Consider the following 20,099-nt stretch of genomic DNA (forward strand, 5'->3'; position numbering starts at 1 on the left):
CCTTCTCATTTGCTTCTAAACAAAAATTAGAACAGGTCGAAATTGTTACTCAGCTCCGTGGTCCTGGAATTCTCTCCTGAACATTTAAAAATGTGATCTAGTTTCGTTGGTGGAGCTTATTAAACACTTGATCGATGTATAGAAGAGTGTAATTGTTTTTAGGGCAGCTGTTTTTAGTCAAGACGTTCGTTTTTTTAACGTAACATTTTATTGTTGTACTGTGTTTATAGCTTTGTTTAATGTTGTGTACGTAAGTTGTTTTGTCTGAAACGTTGTTCCCCTGCTGCTATTGGACCAGGTCTCTCTTGGAAAAGAGATGTTATCTCAATGAGAAAAACCTGTATAAATAAAGGTAAAATAAAAAATAAAAATATTGAATATTTCTATATATTTAATAATAATAATATAATATATCTCGAAGGTCGAGTCATGTGTCCTCTGAAACATGACCAGCCAAACTGCGCTTCTTAACAGCTACCCGCTTAACCCGGAAGATGCACCAATATGTCGGAGGAAACACTGGTCATCTGACGGCCGAGGTCAGCCTGCAGGCGTCACAAGGATTCACCCCCCCCCCCCCCCCCCCCCCAAGGCCAAACCCTACCCTAACCTGGGCAAAGCCCGACCTTGTTAAATAAAGGAGAAAGAAATAACACATAATAATACATAAACATGTAGGAGCAGTATAGACCTAGTCTGTTCATTATAGACATCTACATGATGTATTGTTACACCATGTAGGAGCAGTATGGACCTAGTCTGTTCATTATATACATCTACATGATGTATTGTTACACCATGTAGGAGCAGTATAGACCTAGTCTGTTCATTATATACATCTACATGATATATTGTTACACCATGTAGGAGCAGTATGGACCTAGTCTGTTCATTATATACATCTACATGATGTATTGTTACACCATGTAGGAGCAGTATGGACCTACAGTAGCTTGCTAATTACTTAGATTTAGTATGACTTAATGAAACTGCCTTAAATGTGCTGTAGTAAACATTTTTTATCCACACTAATCAATCAACACATTCCTGTCTTTGTATGTCTCAAGATAATAGTATTATTTAATTAAATCCATTAAAAATAATCTTTGTCTGAAAATAAAATATATTCCTCAACTGCGTTTCCCCTCCAGTCAGCAGACGGCGATGTGCGTCTTTCAGGCGACGCTGCTGGCGTGACGTATAATCTAGTGGACGGTTCTTCATAAACAGCTCGTCAACCACCTCGGTAGCTTGCTAGCCAACATAGCCGAAAGATTCAAGCTATTTATACGCTTTCGGTGTATATTAGCTGCTGTGTTTTAGACCCACTTCTGTCGTATCTACTTGTTAACCTATTTAATTTTACGTTATTTTGTATTAGTCAGCTATAGTAGCTGGCTGGTTAAGTTAGCACTAGCCTAGTCGCTAATGATAGCTAGCTAGCTAACATCCCCGAACATGAGCTCCCTAAACATCCCCCCTCGTGTTAAAGAAGAGGTGGTGTGCTGGAGGGAGAAAGAAGCTCTGGGGCTGAACATTGTCGTGAAAGAGGAGAAGGAAGAGGAGGCTGTTACAGTGAAAGAAGAGGAAGAGAAAGAGGTTGATGTAGTTTTTGGAGTGAAGAAGGAAGGGGAGATTACTGTCACATTGGAAGATGAAGAGGAGATAGGAGATCTGATTAACACCAGTAAGTACCACCTTGAATTTTTTTTAAAACTTTTTTACTTTTTTTAAAAACTTAAGTTAAAAACTTTTTAACTTTGGATTTTCAGAGTTGGCTCGTCAATACCTCTTACCTCTAACGGAGGGCCCAGGATGATGACTGATATGTCTAGAATCAGACGACGTAGAGACCCCTTGTTTTCTCCGTTCCGTTTCCAAAAAGTGACTTAACATATATATTTGAGAAGGGTCTATCTGCTGACCGCAGACTGGGGGGCACGGTATGTAGTGATTTTCATGTAGTGATGTTTTACTGCACACCGTGCCCCCCAATAGTGCCATATGAGAGTTGGGTTGGCTACACCAAAGATAATGGATATACTGACAAGATGTCTCTCCGCCCTAACAAGGGGAGTTTTTGTCCACAAAGCTTCACTGCGTGTTGTCTAGCTCCCGCCTATCCTTTCTTTGGATTGGTGGATACATCTTATTATTGTAATCTATTGTTTATATTCTATGAGGGTTGTTGACGTCAACCGCCTGTATTCAATGGAGAGAGATGCTAAGCTACTAGCATGAATATGCACCGCCTGTATTCAATGGAGAGAGATGCTAAGCTATTAGCATGAATATGCACCGCCTGTATTCAATGGAGAGAGATGCTAAGCTATTAGCATTAATATGCATAGCAATCTGGAGACAACTCCTATAGTGTTTTTATCAAAGTTGTCGGTACGTCACGTGTCCACATAACAACTTAATCATTACGAAACTTCTGTTGGATCAAGTAAACCTCACGTAGCAAATAAGCCATTCATTTTGTTGTTGACCAAATTCGACACTTTCCACATTGGGTTGATAATTGTTTCCACTTGGATACAACCTACTGTAACCTACTGGCATGACCTAGAGAGTTACAACCTACTGTAGCCTACTGGCATGACCTAGAGAGATACAACCTACTGTAACCTACTGGCATGACCTAGAGAGATACAACCTACTGTAGCCTACTGGCATGACCTAGAGAGCTAAAGTTGTAAAGTTCCTGGATTTTAAATGAATATTTTCCAGTAATAATGATAATTTGTATCTTCCTATCCACGTGTGGAATCCCTCTCCTTTGTCGTCCTCTCTACACCAATAACAGACAACTAATGTGGGACTCCCAATCACGGCCTGGATGTGATTCAGCCTGGATTCGAACCAGGGACTGTAGTGACACCTCTTGCACTGAGATGCAGTGTCTTAGACCGCTGCATCCGTGTGTGTGTTAACTATTAGAATGCTGTACTAGAATGCTTAAAAGGCCTCTAGAATTTTAAATATCGGTTATCGGTATCGTTTTTTTGGGGCAAGGAAAATATTAGATATCGGTATTAGCCAAAAATGTAATATCAGTGCATCCCTTTATTCTAAAATGTATCACAATACCCCATAATGACATCACAATACCCCATAATGACATCACAATACCCCATAATGCCAAAGCAAAAACAGGTTTAGATTTTTTGCATATGTATTGAAATTATTCCCCAGGATAACTAGTCTCAGAGTAATGTAAGATCCCAGGATAACTAGTCTCGGAGTAATGTAAGATGCTTGGAAAAAGAAGCTGAAAAGAATAACAGAACGGCACCATTAGAACTAAAATGTGTCGCCTGGATGTCAGACCCCCAACCCTCCAAACTGTAAATAAAATAAATTATGCTTGGCAACATTAGAACCTCGGTACTTTTACTGTGTACTGGGTCGAGACAAAGGAATGCTGTAAACAAATAATCCAAAATATTTTTGTCAATGAGACAGTATATTAACAAAGGAATGACCGAACCCCCTTTGGTGACTGAATGCTTATAAGGAAACTAGATGATCAAAACATTAGATCACATCAAATAAGCCTGAGTGGTTTCACCTCCTCCCAGACTATACAGGATACTACAGTTATAACTATACATAGTTATACAGGATACTAGAGTTATACAGGATACTACAGTTATAACTATACATTGTTATACAGGATACTACAGTTATAACTATACATAGTTATACAGGATACTACAGTTATACATGATTCTACAGTTATACAGGATACTACAGTTATACAGGATACTACAGTTATAACTATACATAGTTATACAGGATACTACAGTTATACAGGATACTACAGTTATACAGGATACTACAGTTATACAGGATACTACAGTTATAACTATACATAGTTATACAGGATACTACAGTTATACAGGATACTACAGTTATACAGGATACTACAGTTATACAGGATACTACAGTTATACAGGATACTACAGTTATAACTATACATAGTTATACAGGATACTACAGTTATAACTATACATAGTTATACTGGATACTACAGTTATAACTATACATAGTTATACATGATACTACAGTTATACAGGATACTACAGTTATACAGGATACTACAGTTATACAGGATACTACAGTTATAACTATACATAGTTATTCCAAAGGTGGGCTACTTACTATCCACTGTTTGCAAGCCACCGTTGCTGATCTATTTTATTTATTTATTTCACCTTTATTTAACCAGGTAGGCAAGTTGAGAACAAGTTCTCATTTACAATTGCGACCTGGCCAAGATAAAGCGAAGCAGTTCGACACATGCAACAACACAGAGTTACACATGGAGTAAAACAAACATACAGTCAATAATACAGTAGAAAAATAAGTCTATGTACCAATGTGCCAAGTAGAAATAATGGGGTGCAAAGGAGCAAAATAAATAAATACAGTAGGGGAAGGGGTAGTTGTTTGGGCTAAATTATAGATGGGCAATGTACAGGTGCAGTAATCTGTGAGCTGCTCTGACAGCTGGTGCTTAAAGCTAGTGAGGGAGATAAGTGTTTTCAGTTTCAGAGATTTTTTGTAGTTCGTTCCAGTCATTGGCAGCAGAGAACTGTAAGGAAAGGCGGCCAAAGGAGGAATTGATTTTGGGGGTGACCAGAGAGATATACCTGCTGGAGCGCGTGCTACAGGTGGGTGTGTTAAATCAGAGGGCCTGTTGTCCGGACCTCCGGCAGTCTCTATGGGGGTACCACAGGGTTCAATCCTCGGGCCGACTCTCTTCTCTGTATACATCAATGATGTTGCTCTTGTTGCTGGTGATTCTCTGATACACATCAACGCAGACGACACCATTCTGTATACTTCTGGCCCCTCTTTGGACACTGTGTTAATTAACCTCCAGACGAGCTTCAATGCCATACAACTCTCCTTCCGTGGCCTCCAACTGCTCTTAAATGCAAGTAAAACGAAATGCATGCTATTCAACCGATCACCGCCCGCACCTGCTCGCCGGTCCAGCATCACTACTCTGGACGGCTCTGACTTAGAATACGTGGACAACTACAAATGCCTAGGTCTCTGGTTAGACTGTAAATTCTCCTTCCAGACTCACATAAAGCATCTCCCATCCAAAATTAAATCTAGAATCGGCTTCCTATTTCGCAACAAAGCCTCCCTCACTCACGCTGCCAAACATACCCTCGTAAAACTGACTATCCTACCGATCCTTTACTTCAGTGATGTCATTTTCAAAATAGCTTCCAACACTCTACTCAGCAAACTGGATGTAGTCTATCACAGTGGCATCCGTCGCTGAAGTTGGAGACTTATATCTCCCTCACTAACTTTAAGCATCAGCTATCTGAGCAGCGTACCGATTGCTGCAGCTGTACACAGCCCATCTGTAAATAGCCCATCCAACTACCTACCTCATCCCCATGTTTTTATTTACTTTTTTTGCTCTTTTGCACCCCAGAATTTCTTCTTGCACATCTATCACTCCAGTGTTAATTTGTTAAATTGTAATTACTTTGCTACTATGGCCTATTTATTGCCTTACCTCCGTACTCCATTTGCACACACTGTATAAAGATTTTTCTATTGTGTTATTGACTGTACGTTTGTTTATCCCACGTGTAACTCTGTGTTGTTTTTGTTGCACTGCTTTGCTTTATTTTGGCCAGGTCGCAGTTGTAAATAAGAACTTGTTCTCAACTGGCCTACCTGGTTAAATAAAGCTGAAATAAATTAAATAATAATAATTGTAACTTTATTGACAACACCCAAATGGATACTGTCATTAACGTGGTTCTTCAATAATTACACATCATTCTTAATACTGTAGCTGTTTAGTTACAGTCACATGTTCAACTATCATCAGCTGATCCAGGAAATCATTTTCTGAATTCCAGTCACATGACAAACATCACGACATGCAACAACAACCAAAGTGCTTCTTCATTCATTACTCTGGTAAAGACAGTTATGCCGTGCTCCACGTTGGATCCAACATCCCTAACAAATTGATGTTTATATTGTGTTATTGTCTGCTTGATTTACTGTAGGGTCTCGTTAGTCTGTTTGGACACAGAGATACTTTGCTCATAATGTGTAGAGAACTGTTCCAGTATGTAGAAGAAAAAAAAAAGAAAAGAAAAAAAGAAAAAAAAAAAAAAATAGAAAATGTTATAAAATGTATGCGCTCTACTGTAAGTCGCTCTGATAAGAGCGTCTGCTAAATGACTTAAATATAAATGTAAACCATGTGGAGCTAAGTAGAATATCAGAAGGGGAGGAGGACAGAGTGGAACGTTGTTTTCTTATGGGAACGTTGTTTTCTTATGGGAACGTGTCTGTAAATATTCCTAAACCATGTGACGGGATGGAGTTATTAATTGGGGAACCAGTTAGTTATCTCATACAATGTCTGTACGCCAGTCACTCCCTACTTTTCTCATAGGGGGAAGGAGTTTGGCAGTGTTTGGAACCATTGTATGTCCCCTCTGAGGTTGCCCTTATCTTGACCTAGTATTTGACCTAAGAGGCTCACTGTCTGATTTTGAGTTTGTCCAGGTTTGGGAGTATCTAGAAATGACAATTGATATATGCCATTGGATGAGGTAATGTTTTGGTAGACAGTGAAGTATCAAGCATGAGATTTAAACCTTGTCTTGGGAGATCAAACTGAACGATGATTTATAGCTGATGCTGTCTAGCGATAGGATACTCCTCTTTCGGGTAAAGGATTCTTTGTAAGTTGAGAGGGGTGTATCTTGGCTATAAATGAAACTAAGAATTGTTTTGTAAGCACTCTCAGAGAATTCATTTATAGACACTGAATTGATCTGAGAGTCAAAAAAGGGCTTTGGTGAAGCTTGTATATATATTAAAGATGGAATATATAATTTAACTCTGACTTGTGTGTGTGGTGTGCTCTCTCTCTATCTCTTTATTGAGTAATAAAGGAAATTACCACGACACATGCACTGTAAACTGTGGGACTTTATATAGACAGGTGTGTGCCTCTCCAAATCATGTCTAATCAAATGAATTTACCACAAGTGGACTCCAATCAAGCTGGAGAAACATCTCAAGGATGATCAATGGAATCAGGATGCATCTGAGCTCCATTTCGAGTCTCATAGCAAAGGGTCTGAATACTTAAGTAAATACATTTGCAAGAATGTTTACAAACCTGTTTTTGGTTTGTCATTATGTGGTATTGTGATGTCATTATGGGGTATTGTGATGTCATTATGGGGTATTGTGTGTAGATTGATGAGGGGAAAAATATTCAATTTTAGAATAAGGCTGTAAAGTAACTGAATGTGGAAAAAGTGAAGGGGTCTGAATACTTAACGAATGCACTGTATACAGCTGGCAGAGTTTTCTACCATTGGCAGTTTTGTACACAGTCACGTGATACGTGGTATAGAAAAGTCCAATCTTAGGAGAGTACATGGGAGGCACTATACTGTGTGTCTGCAGGTGTCTATCTGGTCAAAACCACTGATACAGGTGCCCCTCCACCCTCTGGTGGGATGAATCATGTCTACAGAGAAACCTAGATTCAAATACTTAGATTTGTGTGTATTGGGTTGTGAAATTGTTAGATATTACTTGTTAGATATTACTGCACTGTCGGAGCTAGAAACAGAAGCATTTCACTACACCCCCAATAACATCTGCTAAACACGTGTATGTGACCAATAAAATGTGATTTGATTTCGAATTTCAATAAACGTCCTATTTATCAAAGGTGCTTTTGGCTGGGGTCAAAATGACTCAAAAGGATTTGAATTTGTTAGAAGTCCATATTGATACAGAAACACTAAACCATGATTTAGATTTATTAAGAACAAGTTGATTGACAAAGTCATGAAAAATTGGAGGAATTGAATAACCCACATTTGGGCTATGATAAAAGATATGCCTCTGGGGTCAAAATGATCCATGTCAGAAGTATGGTTCAATGAAAATATGTAGTGGGTGTAAAGTTTGTTTTAAACTCTCACTCATTAAACACGAATCAATCAACACATGCTTCTCTTTGAACGACTTTATATAATATTAAACTTTTATGAAATAAATGAAAAATAAACGTTTGGTTCCTCAACTGCGTTACCCACTCCAGTCAGCAGATGGCAATGTGCGTCTTTCAGGTTCAGGCGATGCTGCCAGTGTGACGTATAATCTAGTGGACGGGACGCTTCTTCAACAACAACAGCTCGTCAGACACCTCGGTAGCTTTCTAGCAAACATAGCTACAACATTCACAGCTTTACACTGTTTTGGTGTATATTAGTCGCTGTGTATTAAACACACTTCTGTCGTATGTACTTGTTAGCCCATTTAATTATATATTCACGTTGTTTGTCAGCTAGCTGGTTTGCTAAGTTAGCTTAGAACTAAGCTAGTCGCTAATGCTAGCTAGCTAACATCTCCGACCATGAGTTCACTAAGCTACTCTCCTCCTACTAAAGAAGAGGCCTGCTGGATGGAGAAAGAAGCTCTCGTTAAAGAGGAAGAGAAAGATGTTACAATACAAAAACAAGTAGAGACTGTTACCGTGAAAGAAGAAGAGAAAGACGTTACAGTGAAAGAAGAGGAAGACGCGTTCAGAGTGAAAGAGGAGGAGAATGTTACAATAAAAGAAGAGGAGGAAGAGAAAGAGGAGAGAGGTTTTTGGAGTGAAAGAGGAGGCAGGGGAGATGACTGTCACATTGAAAAAGGAGGTGGAAGAAGAGGAGGTTGGAGATCTGTTTAACACCAGTAAGTACCGTCTCTGCAGTCGTTGAACCAATATGCAGTAAAGGGGTTCTACACTTTAATGTTGTTCTGTAGGAATGGCTGAAGCTACACTGTAACGTGTAGAACATCAAGAGTGGACCATCAACAAAACGTTAACAATTGATCAAATGCATCTAATGACAATGCCTGAAATACTGTAGTCCTCAATATCTCCTATTAGCTTAGCCCAATATGCTTTTTACTGAAATGGGCAGGGAGTAAGCTTTGTTATTGTTTCTACTGCTGATTGCTGCCCCCGTTACTCCTCAAGGTCCAAGGACTGTATGTTATTTTCAGAGGTAGACTGGCTCTGGCAGCTAAAATAGTCAAATATTCCATCTAAATGTGAATCCATTCTCAATTGCGATACATTTCTAGAAACATAAATCGCTGCACTTTCATATCAATTGAGAATAATTTCACACAATACTTTCATATCACATCAAAATAAGTAACCAGTTGCAATACCCCAAACGGTAAACCAAATTAGTTTCTCGTAATTTCACCTTCTTTTAGGCTTATTTTTCTTATTTGGACTTTATATGGCGGTTGGAAACCAACTTTAAGGTGCATTACCACCATCAACTGGACTGGAGTTTGGACCTCAGTTCATCTTTCAATCACCCACGTGGGTATATACCAAGAGTCATGAAGAGGGCACAACAAAACCTTTATCCCCTCAGGAGACTGAAAAGATTTGGCATGGGTCCCCAGATCCTCAAAAGGTAATACAGCTGCACCATCGAGAGCATCCTGACCGGTTGCATCACCGCCTGGTATGGCAACTGCTCGCCATCTGACCCTAAGGCGCTACAGAGGGTAGTGCGAACGGCCCAGTACATCACTGGGCCAAGCTTCCTGCCATCCAGAACCTATATAATAGTCCGTGTCAGAGGAAAGCCCACAAAATTGTCAGAGTCACCCAAGTTATAGACTGTTTTCTCTGCTACCGCACGGCAAGTGGTACCGCAGCGCCAAGTCTAGAACCAAAAGCCTCCTCAACAGCTTCTACCCCCAAGCCATAAGACTGCTGAACAATTCATGAAATCACCACCGGACAATTTACATTGACCCCCCCACCCCCCTCCCTTTTGTGCACTGCTGCTACTCGCTGGTTGTTTGTTACCTATGCATAGTCACTACACTCCCCTACCTTCATGTACAGATTACCTCAACTAGCCTGTAACCTCCTCACACTGACTCGCTACCGGTGCCCCCTGTATATAGCCTCCACACTGACTCAGTACCGGTGCCCCCTGTATATAGCCTCCACATTGACTCAGTACCCGTGCCCCCTGTATATAGCCTCCACATTGACTCAGTACCGGTGCCCCCTGTATATAGCCTCCACACTGACTCAGTACCGGTGCCCCCTGTATATAGCCTCCACATTGACTCAGTACCGGTGCCCCCTGTATATACCCTCCACATTAACTCAGTACCGGTGCCCCCTGTATATACCCTCCACATTGACTCAGTACCGGTGCCCCCTGTATATACCCTCCACATTGACTCAGTACCGGTGCCCCCTGTATATAGCCTCGTTATTCTCATTGTGTTACTTTTTATTATTACTTTTTATTTTAGTCTACTTGGTAAACGTTTTCTTCTTCTTGAACTGCACTGTTGGTTAAGGGCTTGTAAGTAAAGCATTTCACAGTAAAGTCTAAGTTGGTGTCTTGACGGATTTGTAAAAAACGGTTTGTCATAAAACACTATATATATATATTTAAATGATGCTGACATCCCTCCCCAGAGGTGTCTCATTATTGTGATTCATTGCTGATTCCTACCTGTAGCTCACTATGAGGTGTCTAGTGATACAGGTTAAGGGCCCTGTTGGTGATTGGTGGTTGGTAGCGGAGTCGAGGGAACAAGCAGGGTTGGACAGGGCCATGTTATTATCCCACACACAGTCTCTGTGGTTCATATGAACCCCATTCCTGGGAATTAGATTTGATTACAAATCGCCTCTGTCTGTTACCACAGAAGGGTTCCGTCTGTCCCATCTGTCCTGCTTTGTCACCAGTACCTTGACTGGTTGATAGGGGAACCTCCATGCTTAATATAGAAACAGTAATTAGGGGAAAACTGTTTAGTAAACTGAAATAAAATAACAAACCTGTTTGACTCCAAAACTAAAATAGCCTAAAATAATAACCAGCATAAATTATGTTCCGTTTGAATAATTTATATCTTAACTTTGGACAAAAATAGAATTGGGTTTTAAATATATTTTACGTGGGTTTTAAATCTGAACCTGGTGGCTGGTAAATGCTGCCATGGAATGGCAATGTTTCAAATAGACCTAGCTTGTGTATCACTATCACCTGCTATCACCAGAAATACTTTAAGAAATTAGGATATCGGAAACTACTTTCAATTTGTATTAACAGCTTAAAGAAAAGTACATTGGCATTAATTAACCTCTGTGAACAAGAAGCACAACATTATAAATATTTTCAGAGATAATTAGAGATATTTAACTTGTTCTCTGTAATATCGTATAGCTTTGCAATCGTACCATTACGTATTTTCAAGGAAAATAGGCATGTTTCTCGACTTATACCCTGACTTTAAAAAGATTTTGAAGATAGATTAGATGTTAGATAGATTTTTTAGTTAGATTTTCGTGAGAATTAGGAACTGCGTGTCACAGCATGACAATGTGAACGCGATTGGTCGACAGTCTCTTGGACGGGCGTTATATACGCTTTGACATTTTCTGGAATAGTTTTTATTTGAAAACGTTTTTGTTTACTTGTCTGCCTATTGAATTTGGAATGGACTCTACTGTTCATCTCTGAAACTCACTGAGATAATTCCTTTGATCCAGCAGTAGCAATACAGGGATATAACATCTACAGAAAAGACAGGAATGCTTATGGTGGAGGTGGTGCTGTATACAGTGCATTCGGGAAAGTATTCAGACCCCTTGACTTTTTCCACTTTTTGTTACTTTAAAGCCTTATTCTAAAATTGATTAAAAAATTGTTTTCCCTCTTTCATTTAGCTAATTTATTTGGCACACCTGCATTTGGGGAGTTTTTCCCATCCTTCTCTGCAGATCCTCTCTAGCTCTGTCAGGTTGGATGGGGAACATCACTGCACAGCTATTTTCAGGTCTCTCCAGAGATGTTAGATCGGGCTCAAGTCCGGGCTCTGGCTATGTCACTCAAGAACATTTAGAGACTTCTACAGAAGCCACTCCTGCGTTGTCTTGGCTGTGTGCTTAAGGTCGTTGTCCTATTGGATGGCGAACCTTTGCCCCAGTCTGAGGTCCTGAGCGCTCTGGAGCAGGTCTTTCATCAAGGATCTCTCTGCACTTTGCTCCGTTAATATTTCCCTCCATCCTGACTAGTCTCCCAGTCCATGCTGCTGAAAAACATCCCACAGCATGATTCTGCCACCACTATGCTTCACCGTAGGGATGGTGCCAGGTTTCCTCCAGACGTGACTCTTGGCATTCAGGCCAAAGAGTTCCATCTTGGTTTCATCAGACCAGAGAATCTTGTTTCTCATGGTCTGAGAGTCGTTAAGGTGCCTTTTGTCAAACTCCAAGTGGTCTGTCATGTGCCTTTTACTGAGGAGTGGTTTCCATCTGGCCACTCTCCCAGAAATGTCTGATTGGTGGAGTGCTGCAGAGATGGTTGTCCTTCTGGAAGGTTCTCACATCTCCACAGAGGAACTTTGCAGCTCTGTCAGAGTGACCATCAGGATTTTGGTCACCTCCCTGACCAAGGCCCTTCTCCCCCAATCGCTCAGTTTGGCCGGGTGACGAGCTCTAGGAAGAGTATTCCATTTATGAATGATGGAGGCCACTGTGTTCTTGGGAACCTTTCCCCAGATCTATGCCTCGACACACTCCTGTCTTGGAGCTCTACGGACAATTCCTTCGACCTCATTGCTTGTTTTTTTCTCTGACATGCTCTGTCAACTCTGGGACCTTATATAGACAGGTGTGTGCCTTCCAAATCATATCCAATCAATTGAATTTACCACAGGTGGACTCTGAACAAGTTGTAGATACATCTCAAGGATGATTAATGGAAACAAGATGCACCTGAAAGCAATTTCTAGTCTCATAGCAAAGGGTCTGAATACTTACGTAAATAAGGTATTTCTGTTTATTATCTGTTATCATTATGGGCTATTGATGTCACCCCTCTGAAACAAGATAGCCTAACCATCAGAAAAAAACTAAGTATATATATTTTTTTACCTGTTTTCACATTTGTGTTAATTATTGAGGATTCTATTGTGTGTAGATTATTGAGGATTCTATTGTGTGTAGATGAATGAGGATTCTATTGTGTGTAGATGAGTGAGGATCATATTGTGAGTAGATTAATGAGGATTCTATTGTGTGTAGATTAATGGTTGGTTTCTCAAATGACTGCCTCACCTGGTTCACCAACTACTTCTCTGATAGAATTCAGTGTGTCAAATCGGAGGGCCTGTTGTCCGGACCTTTGGCAGTCTCTATGGGGGTGCCACAGGGTTCAATTCTCGGGCTATTTCGTATACATCTGACCCTTCTTTGGACACTGTGTTAACAAACCTCCAAACGAGCTTCAATGCCATATAACACTCCTTCTGTGGCCTCCAACTGCTCTTAAACGCAAGTAAAACTACCTTAGACTGCATCCAGTAAATCACAGTGCCATCCGTTTTGTCACCAAAGCCCCATATACCACCCACCACTGAGACCTGTATGCTCTAGTCGGCTGGCCCTCGCTACATATTCGTTGCCAAACCCACTGGCTGCAGGTCATCTATAAGTCTTTGCTAGGCCGCCTTCACTCAGCTCACTGGTCACCATAGCAACGCCCACCCATAGCACGCGCTCCAGGAGGTATATCTCACTGGTCATCCCCAAAGCCAACACCTCTTTGGCCACCTTTCCTTCCAGTTCTCTGCTGCCAATGACTGGAACAAAATGCAAAAATCGCTGAAGTTGGAGACTTATATCTCCCTCACTAACTTTAAGCATCAGCTATCTGAGCAGCTCACCAATCGCTGCAGCTGTACACAGCCCATCTGTAAATAGCTCATACAACTGCCTACCTCATCCCCATGTTTTTATTTACTTTTTTTGCTCTTTTGCACCCCAGAATTTCTACTTGCACATCATCATCTACACATCTATCACTCCAGTGTTAATTTGTTAAATTGTAATTACTTCGCTACTATGGCCTATTTATTGCCTTACCTCCGTACTCCATTTGCACACACTGTATAAAGATTTTTCTATTGTGTTATTGACTATACGTTTGTTTATCCCACGTGTAACTCTGTGTTTTTGTCGCACTGCTTTGCTTTATCTTGGCCAGGTCACAGTTGTAAATGAGAACTTGTTCTCAACTGGCCTACCTGGTTAAATAAAGCTGAAATAAATTCAATAATAATAATCGTAACTTTATTGACAACACCCAAATGGATACTGTCATTAACGTGGTTCTACATCATTCTTAATACTGTAGCTGTTTAGTTACAGTCACATGTTCAACTATCATCAGCTGATCCAGGAAATCATTTTCTGAATTCCAGTCACATGACAAACATCACGACATGCAACAACAACCAAAGTGCTTCTTCATTCATTACTCTGGTAAAGACAGTTATGCCGTGCTCCACGTTGGATCCAAAATACCTAACAAATTGATGTTTATAATGTTATTGTCTGCTTGATTTACAGTAGGGTCTCGTTAGTCTGTTTGGACACAGAGATACTTAGCTCATAATGTGTAGAGAACTGTTCCTTGATGGATAGGCTATTGTACAATACACAGAGCTATTTTCCTTTATTTGTAGTTTGGTAATGTTATGGGTCTTACAGTAGGTCTATGTTGTTGTTAGGTAAAGTTATGGGTCCTACGGTAGGTCTATGCTATTGTTATGTGTCCTACAGTAGGTCTATGTTGTTAGGTGAAGTTATGGGTCCTACGGTAGGTCTATGCTATTGTTATGTGTCCTACAGTAGGTCTATGTTGTTAGGTGAAGTTATGGGTCCTACGGTAGGTCTATGCTATTGTTATGTGTCCTACAGTAGGTCTATGTTGTTAGGTGAAGTTATGGGTCCTACGGTAGGTCTATGCTATTGTTATGTGTCCTACAGTAGGTCTATGTTGTTAGGTGAAGTTATGGGTCCTACGGTAGGTCTATGCTATTGTTATGTGTCCTACAGTAGGTCTATGTTGTTATGGGTCCTAGAGTACACTGTGTATGTCATGCAATAACAACCAAAGTGCTTCTTTGTTCATTACAGGTATATTTGTTGTTAGGTGCAGTTACGGGCCAATTTGACAAACTGCGTACAAAATCTCATTGTCAGGTTGATGGAAAAGCTAGACAAAGAGCATTTTACTGTTTGAAGTGTTTTTTAAATACAAAGCGGTTGATTTGTGATGATGACACAAACATTATATTAAGCAGGACATTCAAACAAGCCTTACAATTATAATCCAAAGTAGTGTGAAATGTCCTCATAATCAACCTGGAAATGGAGGTTCCTCCCCTGAGTTTTACCCCATTAACATTCAGAATACATTGTGAAAAACTAAAATCTTTGCTCACCATTTTTGCTCCAGGCAGATATACTACGTCCATAACTAGTGGTTTCCTCATTACCAGATGTACTACATCCATAACTAGTGGTTTCCTCATTACCAGATATACTACATCCATAACTAGTGGTTTCCTCATTACCAGATATACTACATCCATAACTAGTGGTTTCCTCATTACCAGATATACTACATCCATAACTAGTGGTTTCCTCATTACCAGATATACTACATCCATATCTAGTGGTTTCCTCATTACCAGATATACTACGTCCATAACTAGTTGTTTCCTCATTACCAGATGTACTACATCCATAACTAGTGGTTTCCTCATTACCAGATATACTACATCCATAACTAGTGGTTTCCTCATTACCAGATATACTACATCCATAACTAGTGGTTTCCTCATTACCAGATATACTACATCCATAACTAGTGGTTTCCTCATTACCAGATATACTACATCCATATCTAGTGGTTTCCTCATTACCAGATATACTACATCCATAACTAGTGGTTTCCTCATTAGCAGATACACTACATCCATAACTAGTGGTTTCCTCATTACCAGATATACTACATCCATAACTAGTGGTTTCCTCATTAGCAGATACACTACATCCATAACTAGTGGTTTCCTCATTACCAGATATACTACATCCATAACTAATAACTAGTGGTTTCCTCATTAGCAGATATACTACATCCATAACTAGTGGTTTCCTCATTACCAGATATACTCCATCCATAACTAGTGGTTTCCTCATTACCAGATATACTACATCCATAACTAGTGGTTTCCTCATTACCAGATATACTCCATCCATAACTAGTGGTTTCCTCATTACCAGATATACTACATCCATATCTAGTGGTTTCCTCATTACCAGATATACTACATCCATAACTAGTGGTTTCCTCATTAGCAGATACACTACATCCATAACTAGTGGTTTCCTCATTACCAGATATACTACATCCATAACTAGTGGTTTCCTCATTACCAGATATACTCCATCCATAACTAGTGGTTTCCTCATTACCAGATATACTACATCCATAACTAGTGGTTTCCTCATTACCAGATATACTACATCCATATCTAGTGGTTTCCTCATTACCAGATATACTACATCCATAACTAGTGGTTTCCTCATTACCAGATATACTACATCCATAACTAGTGGTTTCCTCATTACCAGATATACTACATCCATAACTAGTGGTTTCCTCATTACCAGATATACTACATCCATATCTAGTGGTTTCCTCATTACCAGATATACTACATCCATAACTAGTGGTTTCCTCATTAGCACATATACTACATCCATAACATCCATCATTAGCAGGGAGGAGTTTCTACAATCAAATTGTATGTGCTTTGCCCTCGTGCCGCAATTTTATTAAACACAGAAAGGGGCCTATATTGGAGACCAAAAGTCATCTGTCACACTGCTTAGAGTTTCAACAACATGAATAACTTATTTCTAGCCTACAATCATCGATGTTACTACTAATGTGAAAACAAGAAAAAATATAACTTGTTGCTCATTTTAAGACCAAATAACTTTAAGAGTGTGCGGCTCTCCTTTATTTTTATTTTTTTAAGCATCACCTTTTACAATGGATTTCCGCTGTTGTGGGCCTTTAATCATCTGTCTGACTTTGTTGTTCACACAGGAGAGATACTTCACTATTGTGGATCATCTGGGGAGCCTCAACAATTTCAAGATGCTGAAGAGGCAGAGAAGAGTCTCTCCAGATCAGAACACCTCAATAAACACCAGCGGAGACCCACAGGGAGGAGAACTCACTGCCGCTCTGACTGTGGGAAGAGATTCACCTCATCAGGCATTAAAATTCATCAGAGAACACACACAGGAGAGAAACCTTATAGCTGTGATCAATGTGGGAAGAGTTTTGGTCGATCTAGCCATCTGACTCAACACCAGAGAATACACACAGGAGATAAATCTTATAGCTGTGGTCAATGTGGGAAGAGTTTTGGTCAATCTTGCCATCTGACTAGACACAAGAGAACACACACAGGAGAGAAACCTTATAGCTGTGATCAATGTGGGAAGAGTTTTCGTCAAGCTGGAGATCTGACAGTGCACCAGAGAACACACACAGGAGAGAAACCTTATAGCTGTGGTCAATGTGGGAAGAGTTTTGGTCATTCTGCCAATCTGGTATCACACCAGAGAACACACACAGGAGAGAAAGCTCATACCTGTGATCAATGTGACAAGAGATACTCTGTTAAAAGACATCTGATCAAACATCAGAAAATACATGAAGCAGTTGTTTCATGATATCAATGAATTAATGTCACAATGTAGAATGTTTTTAACAATGTAGAAGGAGTATTTTAAGGAATTACACAATATAGAACCCTAAACGTTTGCCCCATTCAATTGATTTCAGCCTTAGTAAAAATCCAGGCTCTTGAAAGAGTACTATTTATGTGATTTAACAAAAAAGTGACTAACACAAAAAGAGCTGTGTTACACTTACCATGTTGGTGAACCATTTGAATCAAAATGCAACACTTCAAAATGTGGCGAGCGATCTGTTTCCTACAAATTGTCCTCTATCCAGGGATGTACACATTACTCCCACATTCCGTGTGGTTTTTGAGCTGTTAGTTTTAACAGGATGTGCAACCTCATCTCCCTCCTGTCACACAATTGATTTCAACATGATATCGTTGAGTGATGACAAATAAGTGTTGCGTTCCTTTGTTTTGCAACCCCTAAATTTAAATGCATCACTCCAAAATGTAGCTGACTGTCTTCTGCAGGTTGTCCTCTAACCAGTGAGCTAAAAGATATCTCCCATTTCCATGTGTTTTTTGTTGTTGTTAGTTTCAACAGCACGAACAACCTGATTTCCCCCCTAATCGATATCAGTGATTTTTTGCTACTTGTCAAAACAACAGCGTTTCTGGTGCTTGTGCAGTTTATAAGGAGCTTGTTTATATAAATACAAGTAATATGATTATTGTGGCAGATGTTTGTGTATTTAGCACATTTTACGTTTAGGTTTTCAATTTATCACAAACTGTTTCTGCATTTGGACTATTGATTTGGACACGTTTAAACTGTGACATTGGGGATATCCCACCAAGCAAACTGTCGACATTGGGGATATCCCACCTAGCAAAATGTCATTGAAAATCAGACTATGCCCGACGTACAATATAAGTTTGGTTTTAGTTGAAAGTTGAAAATATATATTTTTTTAAATTTCAACATACTTGCAGCCTATACACATGGACGCTGTATAATAAATAGGTCTATAATCAATTTTATTAACAATCCTAATAAATTGAGTCATAAATATAAAATATATTTGTTGTCTGTTGTGTTACAGACTTTGGTTTTTCCATTTATGTTTTGAGGTCGGACTTTAGAACGTCGGAATTTAGGATGTCTAGCTCATTAGCTCGTAGGACGCACTGATTGGTGTCACCGCGTTAGTCACTATGTGTTACACTTGTGCTGGCTTGTCCATCTCGTTAGTGGGAAGGTGTTTCACCTGAGCTGGTCCAGGTTCTATTTAAGAGTGTCTGGCCCAGTGCTCCAGTGGTCTTGATAGATGTGGAGAGTCAACACCTTTAGTTGCTCCACCTTTTTGGTTTGCTTCCTGTCTGTGAGTTTTTCTTTTGTTTGCCTCTTCTTTGGCAAATTTAGTGGGTCTCATGGTGGGTGTCTTTTAGGTCCCAGTTGTTGTTACTAGTCAATTTTCATTGGACACCCCCCATAGTGTCTTTCAGAACCCCTCCTAAAAAACAAGCTAATATTTTTGGTTGAATATTTTAACATTTTAATCAATGGCATTTCCTTAGGATGCTCATTAGTCTTTAAGTTGTATTTTTATCCTCTTATGTTTGTGTACTAAATATATCTGTTTATTTTCATAGGTTTTTCCTGTGAAGCCATTGTGTTGCATCCATGTCTGAAATGTGCTGTATAAATAAAGCTTGATTTGAACATATTGCAAAACAAATTAATCAAATGACTGACCAATCAACAGAGTCTTGGTCCGTCTTAGTATGAGAACAGTATCAATCCCACTTTTCCAGCCTGCTGAAGGTGTGGTGGAGTGGTAACCACCACCCCCGGCTCTACCAAGGGCTTGAGGTGGTCACCCACAGCTCTGCTTATGTTCTGTGGCCTTGCCGTTCCATTTCTTGACTGCCCCTGCAACACAGAAACACATTTAATCATATTATATACAACACTCAAAGTAATGGATATGGAGCATCTATGGCCTCAGTTACACCTGGCACCTAAATGTGACTTCTGTCATCTGATCACTCCAAGCTGCATTAGGTTCAGATCTACCAGGATGGGCCTTTGACATAGTCTGGATGCAGTCAGGCCACCAAATATGCATAAGCAATGTAAAGAGATGGGTTGAATGAGTGGGGAAAAGTACATTCTACACAAATGACCTTCATAATAGCAAAGAACAAATGTGTGTGCCTGAGGGGAAATTAACTTTCATACAGCCAAAAGGAGTGAGAAATTACACCAATATCAGCGGACAATTTGCACTAATGTAAATAAACATAGATGATGGAACATATTCCCTTTTGCTGACGTGATGAACCGCTAAGGGGACATAAATATTTACCATCTAAACCATGTGTGACCTCTCACCTCTCTGACTGTAGAAGTGTTCTTCCTAACCAGTCCCTCAACAGCTCCCTGACTGAGCTCCACCCTCACTGGGTCTTCAGAG

General features: G+C 39.9%; 2 protein-coding genes across 2 annotated transcripts in view; one reads left to right on the forward strand and one right to left on the reverse strand.

Moving 5' to 3' along the window:
- LOC129845751 (zinc finger protein 135-like) overlaps positions 1-20,099 on the reverse strand; it is a 69,916-nt gene that overhangs the window by 33,081 nt on the left and 16,736 nt on the right. The window lies entirely within an intron of this gene.
- On the forward strand, positions 8,192-19,349 carry LOC129845754 (zinc finger protein 180-like). The gene is made up of 2 exons (XM_055913654.1): positions 8,192-8,760; positions 17,031-19,349. Exons 1-2 carry the CDS (start codon positions 8,700-8,702, stop codon positions 17,663-17,665), a joined length of 696 nt encoding a protein of 231 aa, XP_055769629.1. The 5' UTR covers positions 8,192-8,699; the 3' UTR covers positions 17,666-19,349.

The sequence above is a fragment of the Salvelinus fontinalis genome, unplaced genomic scaffold (genome assembly GCF_029448725.1).
Source record: "Salvelinus fontinalis isolate EN_2023a unplaced genomic scaffold, ASM2944872v1 scaffold_0359, whole genome shotgun sequence".
Taxonomy (NCBI): domain Eukaryota; kingdom Metazoa; phylum Chordata; class Actinopteri; order Salmoniformes; family Salmonidae; genus Salvelinus; species Salvelinus fontinalis.